Genomic DNA, 25,384 nt, shown 5'->3' with positions numbered 1-25,384 from the left:
GAGGGGTTAAATAGCGATGGATAGTTTTCTATCTCCTTCATTCATAAACACAGAGGACAACCAATTGTATTCATCCCCTGGAAACTCCCCCCCAAGTCTTCTTTAAAGTGACTCGATCTTTTTATGCACATACACATGGACACACAGAAGTACATAAATCACTTGTGCACACACAAACATGGGCTGGCTATGTTTAACGTGTACTTAAAGGTAGCCTGCTCACTGTTCTGGTTGAGAGCCAAGGGTTAATGGGTCTCTGAGTGATGCTCTCCTTCTGACTGTGTTCTCTCGCTTTCCAAGCATCCCTCGGCGTCTGCGTGTTTATGCTAATGGTGTGTGTATCTGTTTGTTTGTTTGTTTGTGTGTTGGCTTATACTGCATGTTAAGTGCTTTGGAGGAAGGGAGATATCCAGAATAGTCGTTGGTGCTGTCACAGCCTTCACTTCCTGGCAGCAGGCTTTGTTAGCCTCTCCCTGCCTGGTTGGCCTGACTCCAGGTCTGAGCTCTCCATCTTTCCAGCTCTGGCCTAGCTGTCCAAAAGCACTGCCAGTGACCCTGGATTTGGCTCATAGACTCAGCAGGACCACTAAACATGGTCCATAGAGAACTCATGAATCCATTTCTGCCATCACTAAATTGGTGTATATGAGGTTTAAATTGCATACAAATCATTCTTTCCTTCCCCCGCGTTCCCCTCTGACTCTGTGATGAAAGTGGAAGTCAACCATGATATTCTTCTTTTTCACTCGATAGAGAACAGCAACTCCAGAGGAATTTCTAGAGACGGCCATGAGTAGTTTTTTCCATGCATCCCAGGTTCTCTGATCCCTGCGGGGCGCATCTCCATCTGACGAGCTGGGGGGTGCGGGGTCAGAGGTCACTGACCACGGGGGAGCTGAGGTGCAGCACCGGGATGTCAGAGTGCCCAGACTGACGGGAGCAGAGTGATGGCACCTTGGAGAGACGGGACTCCTATTCTTGGCCTCAAGTAGTCCTCCACTCTCACACTCTGTCTCGCACAAACATAGCTTTGATGCTAAGTTATGAGCTGAAGAACGAGGCGCCGGTTAACATGACCTCGGATGAACTCACTCAAGAGCAGCATGCTTTGATCTACTTTTACTACGATTAGATAATGTCTCAAGGCACATATTCTGCTCTGAATCAACCAATTAAAATATTCAATGAAATTGCCAAACAGGGCCTTTTATAGGAAACGTTTTTGTTTGGCTTTTGTATAACAATGGAACATTTCCTGAAAAACCTTGAGGTTTCTCCCAAAACCAAGACCTCTTTTGTTCCACTGTACACACTCATTGCGCATGTCACTGTATATCTTAGTAGATCCAGCATTGCCAGAAGCTATAGGAGTCAACGTAGTGCTTCTATGGCCATTGAAGTGCTTCCATAGCAGCTCAACGTCTCTCAGATGTATTATTTGCATAACCAAAAGAGAGTGCAGGCACAATACAAGTGTGGAGGTTTAAGCTCAGCTATTTGACTTGCAAACCTGTCTGTGTCAACACAATGCCCCATCTTCCACGCTGCTTTGATACTGAGCTTCTTGTACAGTAGGCGCTCGTCTGTCTTCGTTTCTAACTAGATCAGAAACGGAGTGGAGCGTGGCCACGGTCCGACTCTCCACCAGCCCCCACCCAGGCCATTATCCCGTCTGCCTCAGTAAACAGACCATTAACAGACAGAGCTGGTGGAGGCCAGATCACTATTGTTTCCCATCCCGTAGATCTGTGCAAATATTGATCCTCTCTTGAAGTACGAGTCAAAATAAGCATGCGCTGTAGTCGACTGGAGGCTTTTTTCTTATGTGAGTCATTCCTGACCCAGAGAGCATTACAAAATGTCAGAGCGGGAGAAACATTTGTCTTGTGTGTATTCTGGTCATCTGTAAGAGGTCTGCTTTTAGTGTTATTGTTTTCCCTCTGCGGGCTGTGTGCCAGACAGACAAGCAGTCTCCTCCCAGGACGAACGCAGGCCAAACCAGGCCAATGCCAGCGAAGGAGACACCAGCGAACAGGGAACTCTGACTATAACAGCGCCTCTTGCCTGCAGGTTTATTTGTGTCGCAGCCCAGATGCGATAGGGTCAACACCCAGCAGAGGGTGAGGTGATGTCTCCTGACTATTTTAACACACACTGATCTGTGTAGAGGTTTTGCAAAGCGGCCGCACGCTTTCTAAGCATGATGCGGCTCATAACTCTCTTCACACACCCTCGAGTTGTATGTGGTTTTTCCACACAAACACCAACAGACGTGAACTTTGCCTTTCTCTTTCTCTTTCACCCCCGGGGCAAAGAGCCTAGTAATGTACAGGGGGATTAGCTGGCTCATTTTCCCTCTTAAGAGCTGAAGAAAGAAAACAAACTCCCGTCATGTGGGGGTTTTGACTGTGGGGACTTGCCACGCACAGTGGTAGGATTTACTTCTCCACTATGACGTATGAGTTATCACCCTCCCCCTGCTGCTGTATCTTTCCCTGTTTACTCTTTTCCCATCTTTCTTCCTAATTGAAATACTCTTTGCCTCGCCACGGTGCTTGAGGTGCTTCAGTAACTGATACCTGTGGAGGCGACTCGCCCCCCTCGGGAAAACTCTATTCTTCCTCTCTGTATCGCTGCTCTATTCCCAGGATGTTGCATCTAACTGTCATGGCTCCTTTGCTGTGCATGTATGGGTGCGCCTTGTGCTAGCAGCCATTCACTGCACAGCATATGTCCTTCCATTGTTTATGGCCCCATTTGGTTAATGATGACACTGATGTCATGTCATTATCCTCCCTCTCCAGTCTGCTTTGCCTCCCTCCTCCTTCCTCTAAACTCTCCAGGGGGCAAAGTTATCAAGTGGCAGCTCAGGAGACGAAAGAAAGATGCTCTCTGTATTAAGTGGCCAGCGGGATGTGTGATGCCTCTCAAAGCCCCTTGGCTGCTGCGGTTAGGTGCAGTCAGTCGGCCTCTACTGCCCCCATCAGGCCACACAGAGGAGGTGCAGGCCGACACACATGAGAGCCCTGGATGAGTAGTGACAGGTGACGCTGGGACCAGGAAGTGGAATTTGGGCACAATAGGCCTTTATCGTGGGCACCTCCACAATGCTGTCTTTCATAGACACAAAACAAGTGTACCTCTTAGTCTTTATCACTGATACAACGAGCTGCCTTCCTGACATCTTACAGATTGTCAGTCCCCTAAATGAGAGTGTATTCCTATAAGTGTTTAAGTCAAGTGTCACCCAAAGCTTCTGTTAACACTCTAAACAAGTGTTAGCTACACCCATGTCCCGCTCCTCCTTGCTTTCTGGATGCAGAGTCCGTCGGTGGTAATGATAAGAAGCACGATAATGGATAAGGGGTCTGTAGGCTCGTGAGGACATGATGTAACCGCACCAAGCTCCCCTCAGACGCACTCACAACTTGAGATAATCTGGTGGACAGTGGGTAGGCTGATGGCTGAGGATCTGTCTCACACACTCGCACGTCCCAGAGGAAGCTGCACTCAATGGAAAGGAGTGTGACCTCTGACCTGTGGTGATGAAAGACCGCTGTTGACAGATATAGTATACCTGTGAGAGTCCTCTGTGTTTGGCTTGTCTGCAGGGGGTTTTGTTTCTGGACTGCAGCCTGGACCAATTCACACGTCCCGTGCTGGTACAATTCTGCGCCGTCGGTTTCACCATCAGTATCGATACAAACAGCTTTGCCCTTACAAAAACATGTATTCACACACTTGGAATTGTGTAGACACACATGGGGGGGCATAAGCACACATCGCACATCCACACAATGTGCTCAGTGTGCTGTGTCTCTCACAGGGGTACATTTTCTCTCAGGGCAGAGTGTAGGAAGGAGGGGCAGCAGTGCTGTGAGTGTAACCGGATCTGCCTTAGGAATGCAGGGGGTGTTTTTGGAGGACTGCAGTGGAGTTTGGGGGGTAAAGGGGGGCTGACTTAAGGGGTAGGATGGGTGATTAGGGGGTGACAGCTGAGTGCTGACCCCTCTATAATGACAAATCATCTGGCAGGTGTGTGGCTCTGCCTTCCCCCCCCTTCAGCCCCCATCATTTCCAGGCCAGGAATCCTCAACCGCTGCTGGAGCAGAGCGTTAAAGGAAGACTTCCGGACATTCACGCTGCCATCCAGCAGCCTCATGACTGGCCTCACAGAAGCATGGGGCGGCTCTGCTCAGATATAGCCTGCCCTGCGCTTGTCAGCTGTCCTCGTTTGTGCACTCAACACTACAGTCTGAGCTCCTTCGCTTTAATAAACATAGCTAATGAGGCTTCAGTCCTTGGAGCGCTCTCAGGTAGGTTTGGATTTATTGATTTATCTTTCCAGTGTTGATTGAACTGAATCCAGAGTTCATCTCAACAACTGCCTGGAAGTCATCTTATACTGTGCGGGTCATGAATCATGCTGACGACAAGCTGAATCAAAACAGCCTCTCATCTTATGTGAAGTAAAACAAATGCTGACCCTGGATCAGTAAGGGTTGCAAGAGTGGACAGGTGCCAAGCTTAGGCCCAGTCTCAGGTCAGGGTTTTGAAGGAAAACGTGAGAGCAGCATGGGGCTTATAAATTCCACTCATTCAAATAGTAATGTTTCTGTTGAAGCAGCCAGTTTAGCATCTTTGAGCTAAGTCTTTAAGTATGAAAGCAGCCAAACCACATCCAGTTATTCTACAGTTAGCGTTGTTTAGGACTGATTCAGATTGCTCCATTGTCCCGTGCGCCTGCTCTGTGGTTTGCATGTTGATTAAGTGTCTGCTTGCTGCAATAGACTTGTAGAATTACAGGCCTCTTTTCTTTTCCATCAAGCCTGCGCTTCTACAGCTCTTCTTAATCCAATTCCAGCCAACACATGGAGTCTAGACAAGAGGCCCAACAGAGCCTGCACCTCCCTCTGATATCGGCCGTTTTCCCTCCAGAGTCCCAACCTCACAGCTATTTCCCTGAAGAGCCCAAACACCCGCCGTTCCGCAGCAGCATCGTCGATCCAAACACAGAGGAGCCACACATTCTCAGCTGGAAATCACGCAGAACCCCCGCTGGAACATTTCGCCACTTATCTTTTCACTTTGAATTAGGGATGCGGCTGCGCTGCGTTTTCCAGGCAGCTGGAGTGGGGAATACTCCTGGGGTCCAGTCAGGGAAATCTCTGACCGTTATTAGCATTAGCAGGAGACATTGCGCAGGTATTCAGAGCTCGAGACACAAGTGGAAAAATGCTGCTGGCTCTGAAAAATGTTGATCCACATGACTTTTTTTTTTTTTTTAAAGACAGCGTTAACAGCAGATTGTATGAGTAGAAGTTGAAGAATAAGTACTTTATCATCTATTATGCGTTTGTGAATATCTAAATTTGAGATTTATGCTGAGATGTTCATGTGAGAAAAAAATCTGGCAAAACATATATCACTCCTTTTGGGTGTGTCTACTCATGGAAAACCCCTGTCATATTCCCTTGTGGCAACTGCAGTCTGACACGCACACTGTCATACTGTGTCATTCAGTTGTCTTCATCACCTGCACTCGTCTTTTCCCACTCCCCCCCCCAAGCGACATAATGGGCCAGTCCAAAGTGACCCATATTTACCCAATAATACGAGGCTTTGAAAAGACCCATATCGAGTTGCAGCTAATGCTCTGGTGGGGCCCGGAGAGTGAAAGATGTTACCGGCCGACACGGCTTGGGTTTCAGGGCCCTGCGAACAAAAGGCAGTCCAGTCCTTTGAGAGAAAGGGAGAGAGGGGGTGGGTGATTGGGGGGGGGGGGGGGTTGGAGGGTGTGGAGACGGGGAGTGCACACTGAAACAGTAGCCTCAGAGGGTCTCGAAGCATTTCAGGGGGGTTTCATGTGTGTTGCATCTCGTTTTATGATTGAAGGCAGTGTCAAGTGACTTCGTGTTTCAGCAGACTAGTGTGCTCCAAATGTAAACGCAGTTCATGCTGTTGCACGTCTAGTGTGTTGTCAGTCCACTCTTAATGTTTGTCAAGTACAGTCATGTGAAAGGAGTCAAGTTTATCTTTCCGCTTCCTCTACAGCCGGTCCTGTGCTTGTACATGTACGCGGCCGGCCCTTACAGGAAGATGCGGATATGACCGCTGAGTTAATGGAGCAGAACTGAACTAACCTCGGGTGTTAGGGGTGAGCAGAGGGCAGACAGGGTTGGTTTAAGAGAAGAGGGTTTGTGATGATGATACCCAAAGGTGATTTCACCTCATATCCTCCCTCCTTTCCACTTCCCACTCCCCTCCACCCCTCCCCCTCCTCCCCCCTCTCCTTCATGTTCTCTTTTTTGCTCCCTCTCTCTGGCTCCTTAGGGGCAGGCAGGTATAAAGTTACACAGAGCTCTCAGCTTTCTTGGAAGGAATGACCACATGAGTAGCTTGGGGATTAGATTAGCAGGAAGAGCAGACTTAGCCGGGCTGTAAATAGCCCACTTTTTTCACCATTAAAAAGGCCCAGTACAATATAATCAATAGATAGCACTCATCTGATGCAGGAAGCCATATGAGAAGACCTCCCTCAAGTGCTCTGAAGGACAGGCTACAGCAGCTTGGGCCTAATGAAGTTATTATTAATCACTGGGCCTCCTGTTTTGAACTTGTGTCGTTTCTCTAGTGGGTGATGAGTGGCCTGATTGACATCTTGTGCTGCTCTTCCTCTCACTTTCACTGTCTGTTGTAAGACAAGACAAGGTCATCGTTCTGATACTCGCAAACGTTCGACTTTATGTCACAGTCATGCCAGTGAATATGTTTAACTTTTATTTCAGTGAAGGCTTTATTGTGTAGCAAAGCACCTCGTAGAATCATAAAACACCCAAGCAAAATATGATCTATTCAGCATGTAGTCTCCCTGACACCTTTTTTTCTCCCTGTCCATCTCTCATTCACACACACACATGCCTCAACCCTCTCCATCTCTCTCTGCCTCCCCACAGGTGTTGGGTTACTCTGTAAAGCAGAATGGGCACAGAAATCACAGAGGGCTGTCTGTGCTCTTGATTCTCGTTTTACTTTGAAGTTTCTCCGGCTCACAGGAACAGGGGCCACAAATCCAGACTCGTGTGAGGGCTTTAGTCCTTTCTGCCAGGACTCTGATTTCTGCAGGGTGGTGTGGGGGGGTCGGGTGGTCGGCAGTATTGACCGGCAAGGCTACGTGTTGTCTCCGTTGTTAGAGGACTTTGTCGTTTTAGCTTTGTAGTCAAGATGCTGGAGAACAGAACATGTGTGCGGGTTTCTCTGCCAATGCCCACTTTTTGACGGCACAACAGTAGAGGAAGGATTAGAGTGGGTGGGGGGGACAGGTCAACCCCCCCTTAACACAGCGAAGGAGTAGAGGGGCATCTATCAATGTGAGGACTAAATTAACAGCTCGACTGTTTTTCTGTCTGTGCACGAATGTGAAAATAAACAGTGGCTTTGCTTAAGAACCTGAAAAGGGGCTTTGGCAGGATACATCTGTAAGCACTTAAAAAATAAAAGACACCCATAATACTTTAATAGAGCAATGTTGGAGAGGCTTTTAGGCACAAGGTGTTCCAGTATTTGTGTATGGGTACGTCTGTCTTCGTTGATTTCATCAAAAGGGCCAAAGGGTCGCGGAAAGCCAGAAAAAATAACTTCAAGTGTGGATTTAATGAAGAAAAAACGTATGCTCGGGTTACACTCACAGGAACTACTTTTTGAAAACTGCTCTCAGGCTGCCAGTCAGTCACATTATTGACAACATACCTCACTGCTGTTACTGACCAGAGCTCTGTGTGTGTTCTCAGGTATCTGAACCACGTGCGGGCTGCCATGCCTCAGGACACAGCTGGAGGATACACCTCAGCTTTGGCCTGTCACCGAGCTGTTCAGGACGCTTTCAGTGGGATGTTCGTCTTTAAACGCTGAGAACATCCAGAGCCCGAAGATAAATGTGACCAAAAGGACAATAAAAGCCTCTCGCTGCCACCCTAAAGAGGCCAGCGCTGCTGAGCTGAATGCTGCTCTGACTGATTTTTGTTTAATGACCTTTTTTTACATTTTCTTTTTATCTTTTATTTAAATCAGTCAACAACTGTCAATTTTGTGAATTTTATTTCAAAGTGAAACAACTCCTGACATATGGTCAAGCTTTGAATAATAATAGCTCCAATACATTAAAGTAGAAACAAAATATGATGTATTGAAGTACAGATTGGACATGATTTCCTATGACAACATGCAACAATCTGTTATTAAGCATCAGTTAAACTCCGATTAAAAACAAAGAAAAGTCAAATGTCTCAACTAGAAAGTTGTTTTTTATTCTTAATATTGGCAGGTCGATCATCACGTTGAATCCGTGGCTTCTTCACACTTCTGTCTCTTTGGAGCAGGTTCTTCTGAAGGATCTGTAGATAAACAAAATCAGTTTATAGTCCCACATAATATTCTTTGACCCATATGCAGCACATATAAGATACATACATGCTCTTCAATGAGAGCTGCAAATAAAAGATGAATTTCATCATTGATTTATCGTAAATCAGAACCAGAAACGGGTTTCAATTTTGAGTTGAAAAAAGGAAATTGCTCACATTTGACAAGCTGGAAACATAATTTCCGGCATTTTTGCTAGAGAAATGTGTCGAACCATAAACCGATTATCAAATGAGTTGCCATTTGATGTTGTTTATTGAGTAACTGACATTGTTTCAGCTTTTCTTTGGGAGTATTTATATCATATGATATACAGATTAAGCGAACAGACAATCCAATGGAAAATGTTATTGGCTTTTTATGGAGCGAACCTAAGAAATACGTCATCCTTGCATCTATCACCACATTGTTCTCTCTCATTCTATGTTTATATGTTTGAATAGTATTCTTGTTCATGTTTGAATATGTTTTTTCCCCTGAAGTGATCAAACAATTTGTCATTACTTCCTCATCGTTGAATGAATGAACTCACCTGTCTTTTCTTGATCACCGCTGAAGAGGACTTCTTTAGGGATGGTGAAACTCACGCAGAGCATATCTTTGTTGGGTGCTACATTGCGCACAAAATGCACAGAACACTTGTCCTTCAGGGGGAACCCGAGGCTACAGGAGGCCCTCTTCACCACATCCGTATCAGGGTTGTCTTCTTTAGAGAAGCCGTAGCAATGCACTGTGGGAAGGTTCTCGTCGCAGGAAAGCTCCTGGGGCAACAAACCTCTGAAAGCATCCAGGAAGTCCAGAGCCAGCGCAGGCAGGTTCATCACTATGTGCACCTTGGCCTTTCCCTTCAGCAGCACAGGCAGCTCCTGCTTCACGGGCCCCTGGATGAAGGCTCTGCCGTCCAGGTTAAAGGTGCGGACTTTCTTCTCCACCTTGTTGAGCTTGCAGTTGTGCTGCAGCCACTTGTGGGATTCTGGGTTCAGATCGTTGGCCAAAACATTGGCTCCGGAGCGGGCAGCAGGGACGGCGAAAGGTCCGACGCCGGCGAACACATCGAACACAGTGTCCCCGCGTTTCACGAGCTGCACCACGCGCTGGTGCTCTGTGCTCAGCCGGGAATTCCAGTAGACACTTGAAAAATCAAACTCGTATGTCACCCCGTTTTCTTTTATCTGCAGCAGAGACAACGATGTATCAACTGTCAGTCAATGGTCTCATATCAGAGCATTATTGTGCAAATGGATAGTATTTTTCTTATTTACAAATACACCATTAACGTGGAATATGCACATTTATGATTGAACCTACTTTGGCAACCATGTTCTCCTCCCCAGCCATCACCTCCATCTTGAAGTAGCGGTAAGTGGTATCGATCATGTTTGTTTTATTGACCACACAAGTAACACCAGGGTTTTTGTCGATGATGACTTGACCTACAATGGAAGCAGACACAAAGTTAGAAATAAATAATTAAAATGTGCCACTAACTTTAAATCTCCCAAATTCTTTGACACCATCATCAAAACACTGAATATTGTTTTAAAGAATTAGTTTCATCACATTATTACATTTCCAGAGACTTGTGCATCTTTGACAATGCACAAAATACCTTGTTCTCTTGCAACACCTTCCTCTCACCTATAAGGTTCTTGTATGGGAGCTGGTGGTCCCGCAGGTTAAAGTGTGCGATGTGTCCCACCCGGCTGAACCCAGAGGGGACGTCCTGACCCGGGGGGAGCACTGCCTCCAGCACCTCATCACTCTTCAGGTTGTGGTAGGTGAGCTGCAGCTCATAGTGCCGGAGCTCCTGAACCACACTGAAAGACCTCAGAGCCTCGGCTTCACCTTCACTGAAGGAGCTTAACGAGGAGATTCTGTGGGGGTCCAACAGGACTAAACGAAAGTCACTACTCCCTTCTTCATCTTGCACTACTCTGGGCACCCCTGGGCGCTGGATGGTTGCCTTTTTCAGGCTCTTAACTACTTTGTTTAAGACCCCATTGGGCACCCGTAGAGCCGGGACAGTGATGGTCTGTGTAAAGGCCTCTTTGTTGAGAGAGGTCATACCCCGGACCTCTTGAGGGGGCTTGTAAAGCTTAGTCTCCATGGTGGGTTTCAAATAAAAATCAGAACAAACGGAGGCTGCAGACCAGAGGCTACGAAGCACAACAGATTTGAGGTTTCTTTCAGCTTGAACATAGGAAAAGACTCTGGAGAGAGACCTACAATTACATAAAACGTGGCGGTTAGGCAGCAGGAAAGTTATAAAACACAGAATAAGAGTGAATTGTGTGGTTGGTTTAACAAAACAGAGCCGCGTCGGCTAAAATACTCTAATTATGCTTCGATTTTCAAGAAATGTAACATTGAGAGCTCACCTCAACATCCTCCGCTCTCAGGCGTGCTTGGAATGCGTCATCACTGGTCGACCAGTGCCGGCTGGTGATTGGTCAAACTAACGGAGAGTCGCTCTCTGATTGGGCGGTCTCTTTCCTGACGTGGCAAATGCGACGGAAGAGAGGCAGCTGACGTAAGTTATAAACAACAACAGTCAGCAGCTGGGAAGTTGATAGGAAGAAGTTTGGTCGTGAATAAGAAGTCTTGCAGTTTGTGCCCTGAGTTTCTGAGAGAAGAAAATGAGCATCAATAAAGATTCAGCTCCAGGCTTATATCGGGAATGCGTCACCAGCGATAGAATCATCGAAGGAGACGAAAAGACACCTTTAATAACAAATGTGAGTAAGAAAACACTCTTTATAGGTTAAAAAAACAGTGAGCACGTGAACTTTATAAAACGAGTAAATGAGGATCAGTACAGGAAGTTCTCTGTATGTTTATGACTACATCACGCGCCTTTTCTGTAAACTTCTCAGTTTCCACTTTCTGCTTCTGTCAGTAAATAGGCTTCAGTGAAAGTCCACCTTAAAACACAAACTGCTCCATGGTGTTTCATTCATTGTTTTCCACTGAGGAAATATCTAACTTGTGCAAATAATTGCTATTTAATATTTAATATAAAGAGGATTTCATCAATTTAGACACAATACAGTGTGTTTGTTAAGTGTATTTGCACTATACACATTTAAGAAATGTTTAGGAGGACAGGTTAGAAATAAAAAAAATTCTAAAAAGATACACCAACTGTTAATTATCAATAGTCATACTTTAAAAAAGGGATACAAAGATAAGCAAAGAGCTTGCATCAAACTTTCAAGATTAGCGAGTTGCACGAAATTAAAATAAATGTACAATTTACCCAGGAGTTTATGAATGCAAGTTCAAATATATAAATCAAAACATTGTTATACTTCTCTGCTAGTTACTGTCCTTTTCAGATGTGTTTTTGATAACGATAATGTAGTATTATAGTGATGGACACTCATCATGATTAGTACCATAGAGCTTTTAAAACAATTATTTAATATGTTTACTTGGCTCTACTGGGAGATCTCCAAAGTCCTTGTGATAAGTCTCTTCATAATTTAGATTTAACTTTAACTAGTTTTTCCTAAAACAGTTGCGTTTAAATAAATGATGTATGAAGACCAGCCTTAAAATGCACACTTTTAAGTTTCCTGCATTATAGTTCAACTACTATTCAGGGTGTAAAGGAATTCTAAATTCCCCCAAATCAATCCAGATAGCAGAGCACAGGGGATCTGTGGTACACCCTAATCAATACAGGTATTGATCATCACTGACTGTTTTTGCATTTGGACCATTAACACTACTCTACTCATTGATTAAGTAGCTCAAAGAAGATTAAAATCCATCTCTGTGATGTTGAACAAAGGATTGAATGGTTCAGATTTACAAAGCAATGTTTGGTTTAAAAGTATAGGAACAAGTAATGAGTCACCTGACCTATTATAAGACGCTAACACGAATCAATCAGTGTGGTTTATTTACTGTTTTCATGTGGCCAGAAACCATGCTCAAAAGTGAGAGCAGAAACACCGTGCACTTAATCTAATGACACATTGTAAAGTTGATGAATTGCCCCTCATGATAAAACATGTTTATAATTACTTTACCATTTAGCCTATCACTATTTTGAAACCAAGCTCAATAAATACAATGTAAAAGGAACTAGGTGAGATAAGAACGGTCTTTACATTAATTTATTTCATATCACAATACCTTACCAGTGCATATTTATTTTAAATAAGTATCTGTGTCATTGAAAGTACCATCTTATCTTATCTCTTATCCTATTTGATTTGGTGCATTATTTGTTATCATTGCGACCCTGCATTTTTATCAGGTGTCATAGCTTACTTCCTGTCTTTCGGTACTGTAACCCAGGGTGGATCTGATCAGCAGCTCGCAGGTCAATCCCCGCTTGTTGTGACACGGACACCAGAGTTGCCACTCGTTCTCTCCAGGATATCCCCTATTAGAGAGGTCAAGCAGTTTGGGCAGCTCCCCTTAGCCTGAGCTCAGGCAGCTGTCCCACTGCTAGCTGCTCAAATCCCACCACATCCATTTCCATTCCCTGATCCTACATGCCTCTGCCGTGTTGTTTCATGACGTCCATCATCGGGGCCAGCCAGTTGTTCTGAAATCTGTCAGGAGCAATTCTTTTAAAGCTCCTAGAAAAATAATACGATTTATTTGGCTCCATGCTTTGTCTTCACATGAATTGTTTTAACTCTTTATCATTTTTTCACATGTTATCTCCACTGTGTGCAGGGATCGGTGCAGCCCAGAGCCAAAGGAGCCTCTTTCGCCTCCTCTGTGTTCAACCTGATGAATGCCATCATGGGCAGTGGCATTCTGGGTCTTTCTTATGCCATGGCTAACACTGGAATAGTTGGTTTTTCGTAAGACTGCTTTTATTACACCTTTTACCACAGTGTTGATTAAATATCTGACACCTTTTTGAACAAATCGGACCTAAATACAGCTACATGTGCACTCATTTGTACTGAATGTATCTTTCCTTTCCAGTCTCCTGTTAGTAATAGTGTCCAGCCTGGCAGCGTACTCTATACATCTCCTTCTAAAGCTGTGTGGCCAAACAGGTGAGAAACTAACAATGGATACACTATGTAACTTTAGATTGTCATTTCCTCGTAGGTTTATCCAGGGGGGTTATCCAGATTTGTTTAACCACACCCTGAACTATTTCCCCTGCATACCTCATCACAATGCTATTCAGGGAAATAGCTGATGTGTTGGCATCTCTTTGTCTCTTTATTGACTTCCTTGTTATAAGTTAATCAGGTGGTATGTAAAATATGTTTTTAAAAGGGTCAAATGGGACATGATGAGATAATATATGGGATGTTATCAATTATCACACAGATACTGTGAGAGTTTCCTGAGGGGGGGGCGCTATATCCTGATTGTTTTATCATCTTCTACGTTGGTCTTATCTAATGTCTGATAAATTGACATAAAGTTGTTTGGGTCTAAAGTCAACAAGTTTGAAAATGCATACATTTCTGGTGGTATTGGGTCAGGCAGAAGTGACTTTCGGCTTATCACGATAACTACCATTATTGGTTGATATATTTTCTCAAAAATAATTGTGATAAGCAACATTAGTGTCATGGAAACAACATGTTCAGACACTGATGTAATAACAGTATGATAGCATAACAAATGGAAGTACCCCGTTTCAAACGGCAGTGAACTTCAACATTTTAAGAATATTCAGACATTGGAATTAGATGTAAAAAAAACAGAATATTAAAATACCGGAAAAATATAAAACTATAAGCAAAATTGACTCTCTTGTTCTGTTTACAATTTTTTTTATGATTGTAGGGAAAACCGTGCTGTTTTATGTAGCATTATGTTAGCTTAAATATCGATGGCATTCATAAGTAAACAAACACACATTTAAGCACAACAGGAAATATGTTAAGCAAAAATTACCTAGGTCATGTCCATATTGTATGACAAGACAATTTTGTCATCGTGCAAGGCCTATAAATTCAAAAGCCGCTACTAGCATAACACACCTGTCGGCAGTTGATTTGCATTGTGGGTAATGTAGGCATCAGATTTGGAAAAGTAGGAAGAATGCCTGGACTGTGTCTTCTCTCTGGCTGTGCTACACTAATGTTGATACTTTCCATTTTAAACTCATCATATATTTGGCAATGCTGGATGATGTGTACTCTCTTAGGTAGTTGAGTAGTCCTGATTGTTTATGATTTGACTCTCATAGGTATCAATTCATATGAAGGTCTTGGAGAGAGAGCCTTGCAAAAACCAGGAAAAGTAAGTGTTGTCTTTGGTTTGAGTTTTTTTTCCTGTCAAAGAAAATGTATTCACTTAAATATTCAACATGACAAGAAGACATGTTCACATTAACCACCTTTTCACATTTCTTTTCAGATTCTGGTTGGAATTTCCATTATAATACAAAATATTGGAAGTAAGTCAGCTCCTGTTTAATTCATTTGACATGTTGGAAATAAACCGATGTTGTGGTTTTTGAGAATGTGTTGAAGAGCTGCACACTGCTCTGTGTCAGATTGTGGCCGGTGTATTTTGGGGGCAGATAGTGCCTCCTACTGGTGATCGGAGGCATCTGAGCTCAGACTCACTCCTTCCTTACTGTGAGGCTATTATCCGGACTCCCTGATAACCTTTGGCCCTCTAGCCGCTGTCCTCTCGGCCCCCTCCCCTGGGCCTGAAACCTGACTTCTCGTCTAATTGATCACTGATGGTAAACCCACCCAGTGTTGAGTAACCTAATGGGACCCCTCCCTTTTATTTCCCCCACCCCTCCCATACTTCTTTTCTCTCTCCTACTGCCATCTCCGCCCGTCCCTCAGCCACAAACTGCTCCTCTCAGACGGTGGGAGCTGAGGTGACCGCTCCTCCGCACTCATTAGAGCACGGCTGAGTGGATTATTGCCGTGCCCTCTGGTATGTTTGTGGTTTTCCCAGCATGGGGCAGTATGTGTGAGAGTGTGAGAGCCAGCACTCCAGCATGCATCTGTCTACACCCCCGGCCCCTTTTATAAGAGTGCAATTAGCCTCACTCTGAGTAAACATTCATCTGTACTGCCAAAGGCTGAGGGGCCAATTGACCTTAATTACTGACCAGCCCTGGGCTCTCACAGCCTGCCTGTCCCCTCGCTCTTAATGAAATGAAAGTGGCGCTGTCTTAATGTTGAACACACTCTCCCACTGTTTGCTGGCCACACACACAGAATGTTTACGTCCATTTTCCTTGACTTGTTACTTATTATAAGACTGTTTTCTTACCACATGGCCAATAACAAGCCTTTTCCTTCACTCAAGGGCCCTTTTTGTTTAGAGATGTAAGTATTAAGTGTTGTTGTGCTTACAGTAACCTTCTGCCTGAAATTAAACCATTGCATCATGCTTGCTGTGTGATCCCCGTCTTTATGAGCTTGTGTGGTTAAAATATTTTCATTTTTATTTTTGCGGTTCGTATAAACTGAGCCTTTTTTGGGGGGAAAGTTTTTGGCTAAAACACTAAAGCAACTGCTGCCTCGGAATAACTTTATTGACAGATTTGAGTGCTCATAAATGCCATTAGTTATTCACATAGTGAGGGTCCTTGTCTCTGTGTGGGCTGGAGGGTTATTGGAGGAATTTTCTTTTATAAACAAATACAGGATCTTAGGGATTAAGGTCTAGGCTTATTTAACGGCGAGTGCAAGACCTGCCTCGGGCCCAGCTAACTCTGGCTCTGCCTGGCTGCACACATTTAAATCCCTCAACATTATCTCCCTTTATGACAGAAACCTTCTGCCCACCTTGTGCAGTCTCCATCTCCCCTTTCCCTTTCTTCCTCCTGGTGTTTCTGGGGGCTGGTATGACCCTGAGGAAGTGACCCTGATCCCCTCTGTGATTGGCCGTCCTTGGGAAGGATGTTGGAGCCAGTCGGAGGCTGATAATATCCTGTTTCCTAGTGAGGTGGAGCAGTGGGAGAAATACCTGGATTAGCGTCAGAGATCATTATTGTTAGCATTCCTCCCCCCTCCTCGCACTTCTCCATCCTGGCTGCTGCTCCACTCTCCAGCCGTTGGAAGACCTGCGTAGCGTCTGCTCCTCCGCACCCAGGGCTTTGCTGGTGATCCCCTTGAGCTGCTTGCCCCACCCATCTGCATTAATTCAGAGCCTCAGTACCCCCTCCACCCTGACTTCCATTTCCTTTTGCTGGAAACACATACCACCCTCACACAGAAATGTCAAATTGCTTTTGGCGACATGCAGTCTTTTGATATGATTGTGCTTTTTTTGTTTAACTTATATTCAAATAATACCTTTCCTGAACCCTTTTCCCTCTCTTCACTCAGGCATGTCATCGTATTTGTTCATCCTGAAGTCGGAGCTTCCTGCAGCCATCGACAGCCTCCTGAGTCCAGAGAGAACAGTGTGGGTATCTTCAGATATGAGCTCCATCCGGGCCAATGAGGACATTTGGTTCAAAATGTGTCACAGCTGCGGCTCAGACCAAGCCATTCTTTTAGATTAACAGTACTGAGATAAAGAACGAGTCATACTGTTCCCGTGATGTTGTAGATTACACCTTAGGCCTTCAAATAACTCAAACTTGACATTGCTGCACCACAAAGCTACACAAACTGGTATTAGTCGGGCAATGAGAAATGTATGACTGATGCGGTAGTAGACAAACCACAGTACTAATACTTTGTCTGAGAGTGACTCCTGCTCGTTGCTGTACAGCATAAAGCGAGCCCAGAGGAAATGTATTTATGATGGAGCCGTACATCACCCATCATGAGCAGCCTGCGTCTTTCATTGGCCTACGTGGACTCACAGGCGAGTCCCAGGCCAAGAATGTAACTTCTATCACTTTATTATTGGCCACACTGGTTTAAGCGAGAGTTGTAACTGCTCACAGCCCAATCCGTCAACATCTGAATCTTCCACGCACAGCTGCTTTGTATTAGTGCTCTCCTTTCACCCCCAAATCTCTCGCACATGTTCCCCGGAATCAGACTGATACAAGGGGATATCAGTTTTGCCATTCTAATTACAGCTCACTGCTGAGGGAAGCAAAACATTTCTGTTAATGAGTGGCCTTTGGATGTTAACGGACACATACTCGGCCTCATCAGAGCCTACATGAAATGAAAGTTGTTTTTTATTTTAATGTGTTTCTTTTTTTCTGGCTCATGTAGCATAATACAGTGGTATAGAGTTTTTGCTAGTGGACCGCGTGTCCTGTTTGAGTTTCTCTCTGCGTGTTTCAGTTTGATAACGAGGCCAAAGACGTGCACAGCTGTGGATTTGGGTTTGTGCTGCGTCACTATGTGGAGATTGACTTATTGGCAGTCATACTACCACCTTAACTGAGAGCTATCGTGCATCTTGTCATAGCGTGAAATGTTCCACATTTCATGGGTCTTCTAGGTAACCTGCGCCTTTACAGTAAGCCCCCCGAGCCTCCTGAGAATGGATCCTAGTAGTGTATGGGATTTTATACATCCCCGTGTGTGCATAATGTTCTGTAAAAAGTGCAGGAGGGAGTTAGCTAAGCTGCGGTTGAGTGGTTCAGTTAAACTTAGGCTGGAGTAGAAGTGATTGGACAAGAGAGCGTCGGGGTCGGAGCAGAGGTCTCCCTGACATCCAGTTACAGGGCAGGACTGGCCTAGACGCAGAGACAAATCCTTCAGCGCCTATGGTAGCGCCACAGCTGTGAAACTGCCAAACGGGGGTCAGTGGGTGTTGATGTGGTCGGAGCAGGTGCTGCTGACTGTGGGAGCCCATAAAGAGTGGTGGAGCCAGTCCCCCGTGACCCCGCGCTGCATTGCAACATACAGCAGCGGCAGGCAGCACCCTTCTCCACCGACCCCGACCCCAGCGGAGCCGGCATGCCTTCCACATGTGTCACCTCCAACACTCCTCCCCCCCCCCCCCCCTCCTCCTACTTCTCCTCCTTCAGCTCCCCAATTCTCAAACAAAACCGCCAAGGCTATCCCTCAGCAAAGGAAAATATTATTCCCCCTCTGAAAAACCCTGCAAGTGAAATGCGGTCTCATCTGACGGAGAGACACAAAGTTTGCATGTGTATTACATAATTGTTATGGTTTGCGAGGACTAAAGCCCTTAATTCGTACCACATGAGGAATCTGTCGCTCTGTATTTGAGCACGAAATGGAGACAAATTGACAGAGTTGGTGCATTTTAAAAGCCCTGAAGATTGAGCTTTGTAGCCCCTCACATTGGAGGTTCTAGTAGATCATGATGGGAAATGTGCCTCGATTCGTCCTTTAATAATGAATGTCCTCTTTTCTTTTTTTCAGACATGCCTGGTATGAGCATGGCGGATTGCTTCTGATCATAGTCACACTGTGTGTTATTGTACCTCTGGCAATGCTGCCTAAAATTGGTAAGTGTGTTAATCAAGTGGATTTGCTGACCTTGAGTGAATTGTTGTTCTTCACCTGAGCTTTCTCTCACCCTCACAGGCTTCCTGGGATACACCAGCAGCATCGCCTTTTTATTTATGCTGTATTTTGTAGTTGTGGTGAGTTTACATATACCCAGTATTCAGTATTGGTCATATACTGGCCAAAATAATTAGATTGTATATCAAGGAGGAAAAAAGTGTTTTTTAAAAAAAGAAAGAAGCAGCAGTAGTGCATGTCTGTTTCATTTGTGGCTCTTCAGGATAGTAGAATATTTGTTTCATAGTTTAAGTATGCGTTTTTAGATTGCTGGATTAAGCAAAGTGCTTCCTTACAAATATATGTTTCCTTTGTTGACATGTTGTCTCCTCTACAGGTTGTGGTCAAGAAATGGTCCATCCCCTGTCCTCTGCCTCACAATATGACGCTACTTTCAGGTGCATTCCAGGTAACAACAACCCCAGTTTCCTTGTATTTATGTGCACACAGACACACATACATAAGATATACCGCAGGCCTGAGGCGTGCAGTCTGGCCGACGGTCACGGCCACAGGATTAGGAGGAGGGGTTTACTGATTATGTCGGCTCTGGCTGATGAGGACCAGAGAGCTCTGTGTGGTGAATGGTGCCAGTCCTGAGGGGAAGGAAGTCTGGGTGACCTTGCATCAGTCTGGAAATGACCTGTGGCCTCTTGAAATGATACAAACCAAAGTATGGCTTCAGACTGGCATGGTTGTTTTCCCTTTTATACCTCTAAAGCCGGGCAATGAAATCTAGATGTGTTTCTCCCATTTGCAGCAGCACTGCAGAATTCCTCTCAGTAATCACACGCTCGCTCTTCTCTCCTTGTTTCTGCAGATATCAAATTCCTCTGACTCAGATTGTACACCCAAACTCTTTATCATCTCCAGTAAGGTACGTGTATGAAAGCAGACTTTTTCTCTCTTCCTGTGAGGGGGCAGAGGGAAGTTGTTGAAAGTAGATCTGCTGCACTTCTTGGACTCTGGTGACAGGTCGCACTCTTTTCTATAGGTTGGGTTGTATATGTAAGGAACTCCGGTGCACTATGCAGCTGCCACTCATATTTATTTTACATATTTTACATGTAATGTACTTGCAGAAATACAAAAGGCACATGTGTGGTACAGATGTTTAAACATAACTGGACAATGTTTTGTGAGAAGATCTTAAAAAGCTGTGGTGGAATGCACCACTCTAATTGAATCAAGTATTGTTCTTTAGTAGAAAATGTACTAGCTACTATAGAAGTGTTTTAATTTAACTTCATACTTCTACTCCTCAACATCTCAGAGATAATACAGATTACAACCTTTCATACCCTTCCTGTCTCTTGTGATTTTAATAAATGAATAGTTAAAAATGTTCCCACTTATCCAAGCTTTTTCTAAACCTCTCGGATCAGCTTAGAAGTGCGTCTTCACAAAGCTGAGAAGGTGCTGTTTTTCTGTGCTCATGAAAAGTTGACCTTGTCACACTCATGCAGCCCAGACGGTAATTACTGCTACACAAACCATACCTTGACCCCCTGCCCCCCGCTCCTGTGCAGCAGTGTAAGCTGATAATTTGTTAATGACCGCTGTGCTCTGATGTGTGTTGCAGAGCGGCTTCGCCATTCCCACCATGGCCTTTTCCTTCCTGTGCCACACCACTGTGCTTCCAATCTACTGCGAACTGGACCGGTCAGCACTGCAGCCTTTACTGTTTTTATTCAAGTGATCAAATATGTTCACCATCCGCGTAAACACTAAATGTTCTCATTGAATTATGTGTTTGTGTGTTTCAGACCTAGTAAGGCCAGGATGCAGAACATCACAAATGTCAGTATTAGCCTCAGCTTCACCATTTACCTCATTTCTGCGCTCTTTGGATACCTCAGCTTCTACGGTAAGCATGCACACTTTACTGCAACTACTTACTATAATTACTTCTCAACATATGTATTTTTACTACACATTTACACACATTCAATATTAAACTACACACAAGTTTGTTGTATCTGAATATTTTCTTGCAGTCTTTTTTTCTCAGTTAAACATAGCCTTTCATTTTAGACCGATTAATCAGAATCAGGTTTTTACACAGAGCTATAGCAGCAAGGCCACCATCTTTTTACTTTTGTATATATTATTTCATTTCATTTCCATTGGTTTTTCATACAAAATTAATGTATCTGTCCTTTGGGAGAAAATAAAGTGTCTATAAAATTTAAATATTAGTTGTATAACTGGTTGTTTTATTCTATAATCTCTGAAGTTAATTTTTTATTTCTCTTTTCATAGCATCCAAGTTATTTTCCTCCCGGTTTCAATGCTTCTTTTCAAGCCCTTTCATGTCTGCACCCTCACTCTGTCCTTGTCTCCGGCTCACAGCTCATGTGGACTCTGAGCTGTTGATCAGTTACGACGCGTTTATGCCTCGGGACATCATGGTGATGGTGGTTCGCCTGGCCATCCTGCTCTCTGTGCTGCTGACTGTACCCCTGATTCACTTTCCTGTGAGTACAGCAACCTCATTATATTCTTTAAACAAACTAAACATTTCCCATTTCCTCATTTATTCTTTTGGGTTCTTTACTCAAGTCTATGAAATCATCTGAAAACAGGAAATAGTTAAAGTTGCTGCACTTTTTCACAAGCCTCTGATGTCAAATGTCTTATTTGATTATTTATTAGTTTCAGGAGTCCTTTATTTGTATGTTCATAGTTCTAGTTATTTAGGTAATTATTCAACGTTTTAAACTGATGATTGAGCAATAGAGGTAGATTTATTCATATTTTTTATAAAATTGTGTTGTGTATGTATTTATAATGCTGAATTTCATATGTATTGGGTGTCTGTACATTTGCTGATTTGCTGCTTCCAATTGATACAAAAAGATCTAACGCTTTAACTCTCTCTTGCCAGACGTTTGGTCAGCTTGTTAATACAGTACATCTTCTCTGCGTACGTTTGGTTGGATTCATCTTTGTTTGTGTGTACAGGCCCGCAAGGCTGTGGTGTTGATGCTGTTTGGAAGTCGGCCCTTCTCCTGGCTGATCCACATCATTACAACTCTCACCATCCTGAGTGTGGGGCTGCTGTTGGCCCTATTTGTGCCTGACATCAGAAATGTGTTTGGAGTAGTGGGTATGTATCATTTAAAAATAATGTCTCTTTATTCTGGTCTTTATAAATCCTATGATTATTATATCTTGTTATTTTACAGACAATCATTTAGCTTGACCTTTAAACATTCAGATCTGTTTTCAACTGCAGCAGACATTAAAGCAGCCAAGCTCTCAGCCAAGATGTCAATATTCCACAGTTATTGATCGTGTTGGCTAAATTCACAGTATCTGCTTATACATAATTAATGGTGCAGTCCTGCTCAAACAGTTTATGATGCTGCTATTGTCAGACATATACACTGTGTTGTCTTTGCATTTAAAGTAACTATCCTGCTTCTTTCTCCAGGATCGACAACTTCCACCTGCCTGTTGTTTGTTTACCCCGGCATTTTCTACCTCAAGATCCACCCAGGACCCCTCAGATCCTTTGACTCCATTGGGGTAAATAATCACAGATATAATCTATATAAAGATGTACTGTATATTAAATACTCAAGCAACAAAAACAGTTTGAGCCCATTTTCCTTACATTTGTATTATTCCATTATTTTTGAACATATCATTTTTGTTAACTATGTTGTTTATGCTCTTTGTGTCTCTAGGCTGTACTTCTGGTGGTCTCTGGTTTCATTATGGGCATCATCAGCTTCTCCGTCATTGTCAACACATGGATAAATGACTCCTAACCCCGTCGGGCCCCCTTTACCCAAATTAAGCGAAGCAAAGAAAGGAGAATGCGTGCCAAAGATAGTGAGTAGTGGATAAAGGAAGGGAACGGACAGATGCTGATCAGCATTACCTCAGGCAGATTATTTATACGTTAACGTTGTTCTCAATACCAGGCTCGTCAAACATAGACCAAACTCTGCACATATAAGCCCGAACAAATAAAGGATTTTAAATGTTATACGTATTTTTACATGCTTGCTTTTAGATTATACGCCAATGATGGGAAAATCTTAATTTTTTGTAATCAGCCTTGAAAAAAAGATAGGCGTTTATTGTGTCAAACCGATTGTTTTTTTGTATGTACTTCTTTCTCTGGGGTGATTACGCACCGAATGTAAACCAATCTGCTACTACTTTTAAAACGCTGTTGACCAAGTCGTAGCCTTAATGAATGTCCCTTTTTCAAGTTTTGTTTATGGAACATATTCACAGTTTTTTTTCTACACACACAATCACAAATGATCATTCCAAAATGTATTTAAATGCTTTTTTCCACACTTGGTTCCCCCTTTTTAAACTTGTTTTATATCATTTAATGATTGTTTGATTTTCCAAGCCTCAGGTATGATTATTTCTGCTGCTACTTTTATTCTTTACCTTTTTTGATGTATATGACAAAAAAACCTCTAAATTCCAATGTACTGTATGAGGTTATTATGCACATTTGAAAAATATAACTCTTCAGGTTACTGGCATTCAATAAAAGGGAAATTGTTTATGAACTGACATGTGCGTCCGCTCATTTAACCACAAACCTGTCTTTATTAGTGTTTATTAGTGGGAAGCTCATCAGTCCAACATGTCACGTCCATGGCTGTGTTTGACTGGCAGGCTCAGTGTGGAGACTGAGACCGGCTCCTCAGCGATGTGGGTTCAGCCTGCAGTTAATCAAAGCCACATGCTCGGTACGTTTCTAATCATGATGCTGTTTAGATTGTCTTCATGCTGCCTCTGGAACATACAGCCATCTGACTGCTGCTTTTAATCTGAGGAATTAGGGCCCCGCCGGCCCTGCACTAAGCAGTGGCTGCCCGCCCTTCACGCCCCCTTAAAGAGGTTCCCCAGTCCAGGACATATCCCATCCTCCACTTTGAAGGACACTACCATGAAGAAAGCACACACAAACCACTATCAAGCCTGAAAATATATTTTTTGGTGCAAGAAATATTCAGACCCTTTACTTAGCTCCAAGTGCAAATCAAACACAAATAATATCACAAGCCCTGCATTAAAACTCTGCCTCATGTGAAAGTACACTTTCTGCAACAAAGGCCTTTGTGTCTGCTGTATTTATTATATATGGGATTAATAGATTTTTGTTGCAAACCTATTACTGTGTAAATAGCACATCCCTCTTGATGGTGTTTAAAGTGCTATTGAGTAGTTCAATAGTTCTTAACTTCGAGTTTGTTTCCCCTAACATAACAATAGACACCTGGAATTGGCACGAGTTTACAAGCCAAAAAGTGAAAAACCACTGGTTTAATCTTTAACATTTAAATGTTAATATTTTAAAAGCGTATCAAATGGAATGCATGTAAAACCATGATCTGAAAACAAAACAGCTGTGACATAATGTAGTTGAGTTAAACAATATGACCCTCAGAAATGCTGTACAGTGGAAGTGTGTTTCCTCAGCACTTTCAGGGACCATCACCAGACGTCTGTCAACATACTTGTGGAAACCTAAGCTCTTTCAGAAATAAAAAACAAACTCTGACTCCTACACATATGCTCCTATGGGAACAACATACCTAAACCCATTTGCAAAACAAGAATACTACCTAGTGTCAGACTGTTCACAGCAGTCCAGCTCTTCGTCTGTCATTGACATTCCTCTCTTGGTTTATGAATGCCTAATTAGGAATAGATAACCAGATGCTCCAGTTTTATCATGTGTTGGAAACATGCATGTTAACACAGACCAGAGTGTTTTTATGGAGGTCCGTCTGACTGGGGCATGAGTCCTCGTCACAGGGTGGGAGTGTTTTTGTTTAGTTAAACTCACTCACACCCTGGGCCCGTGTCCAGCAGTATGACAACACCATCTCCCAGGGTTAAAGGATGGAAGGAGGCGGAGGAGCGATGGTGGGCTGAAATCAATCCCCTGTTGGCAGCCTCGGCTCTTGTATTGTTTTAAGAGGAGTCGACTGTGTTCTTTGAAAATTATTTTCTGTTGTTGGAAATCGGGATTTTTGGGCAACAGCTGGGTCTGATCCCAATGTCACCACTATGACCTTTAAAACAGTTGGACATCTTATGGTTTGATAGAAGTGCCTTCATAGATTAAATTAGTGCATTCCAACTTTTCTGTACCTAATTAACGATATATAATATAGTTCAATGTCTTTCCATAAATAGTAGGCTTTTACAAATTGGAGTGATGATTAGCCCTGAGAGAGTATAAAAACGACTCTGCAAGAAAATAGAATAAACAGTTGAAAATGTTAGATAAAAGTAACTGATTTATGATGTTAAAATTGTTGACTAAAAGTAGAGGATAAACTGTAAAAAAAAAACGATGGCTAAAAGTAATGAAACAACAGTTGAAAAATGTGACTAAAGGTTATGAATAAAGGGGACACATGGTTAGCTGAACAGAGGCTGATATCTTTTGAAATAGTTAGTCAAAACAAGTGGACGTGGTACTTGAGATTATCTGACGGGACCTTTTGTGTACATCTGACAGAAATAAATTGATTCAATCTGCAGGCATCACTCGACAGCCTATGTTTCAG

General features: G+C 43.4%; 3 protein-coding genes across 4 annotated transcripts in view; 2 read left to right on the top strand and 1 right to left on the bottom strand.

The window, feature by feature from the left end:
- mnat1 (MNAT1 component of CDK activating kinase) overlaps positions 1-8,285 on the top strand; it is a 32,682-nt gene extending 24,397 nt beyond the window's left edge. For both annotated transcript variants that reach the window (XM_034111135.2, XM_034111134.2), the window contains one exon: positions 7,791-8,285. In XM_034111135.2, the coding sequence (XP_033967026.1) occupies positions 7,791-7,911 (121 nt within the window). In that variant the 3' untranslated portion in view covers positions 7,912-8,285. The remainder of the gene's footprint in view (positions 1-7,790) is intronic.
- On the bottom strand, positions 8,081-10,864 carry trmt5 (tRNA methyltransferase 5). The gene is made up of 5 exons (XM_034111133.1): positions 10,800-10,864; positions 10,060-10,643; positions 9,730-9,854; positions 8,954-9,593; positions 8,081-8,393 (listed from the first exon to the last, which is right to left on the bottom strand). The coding sequence occupies exons 1-5, from the start codon at positions 10,805-10,807 to the stop codon at positions 8,332-8,334; spliced, it is 1,419 nt and encodes a 472-aa protein (XP_033967024.1). The 5' UTR covers positions 10,808-10,864; the 3' UTR covers positions 8,081-8,331.
- Positions 10,865-10,954: 90 nt separating this feature from the next.
- Positions 10,955-23,368, top strand: slc38a6 (solute carrier family 38 member 6). Its single transcript, XM_034110781.2, has 16 exons — positions 10,955-11,156; positions 13,114-13,244; positions 13,372-13,445; positions 14,600-14,652; positions 14,770-14,809; positions 16,710-16,788; positions 18,684-18,769; positions 18,849-18,907; positions 19,165-19,236; positions 19,648-19,704; positions 20,410-20,489; positions 20,594-20,694; positions 21,180-21,304; positions 21,792-21,936; positions 22,264-22,358; positions 22,520-23,368. The coding sequence occupies exons 1-16, from the start codon at positions 11,058-11,060 to the stop codon at positions 22,601-22,603; spliced, it is 1,380 nt and encodes a 459-aa protein (XP_033966672.1). The 5' UTR covers positions 10,955-11,057; the 3' UTR covers positions 22,604-23,368.
- The last annotated feature ends 2,016 nt before the right edge of the window (positions 23,369-25,384 follow it).

The sequence above is a fragment of the Pseudochaenichthys georgianus genome, chromosome 22 (assembly GCF_902827115.2).
Source record: "Pseudochaenichthys georgianus chromosome 22, fPseGeo1.2, whole genome shotgun sequence".
In the NCBI taxonomy this organism is placed as follows: Eukaryota; Metazoa; Chordata; class Actinopteri; order Perciformes; family Channichthyidae; genus Pseudochaenichthys; species Pseudochaenichthys georgianus.
Note: the sequence above shows the minus strand (reverse complement) of the source record. Positions and strands in the feature narration are given on the sequence as shown.

Excerpts from the sequence above, each read along its gene's own strand:
- trmt5 (XM_034111133.1), bottom strand. Across the intron at positions 9,855-10,059 it reads CCCATACAAGAACCTTATAG|GTCAAGTCATCATCGACAAA; the intron begins GTGAGAGGAAGG and ends CTTCCATTGTAG. Across the intron at positions 9,594-9,729 it reads AGGAGAACATGGTTGCCAAA|ATAAAAGAAAACGGGGTGAC; the intron begins GTAGGTTCAATC and ends TCTCTGCTGCAG.
- slc38a6 (XM_034110781.2), top strand. The coding sequence starts at position 11,058 with ATGAGCATCAATAAAGATTCAGCTCCAGGCTTATATCGGGAATGCGTC. Across the intron at positions 14,810-16,709 it reads TATAATACAAAATATTGGAA|GCATGTCATCGTATTTGTTC; the intron begins GTAAGTCAGCTC and ends CTCTTCACTCAG. Across the intron at positions 22,359-22,519 it reads GATCCTTTGACTCCATTGGG|GCTGTACTTCTGGTGGTCTC; the intron begins GTAAATAATCAC and ends TTGTGTCTCTAG.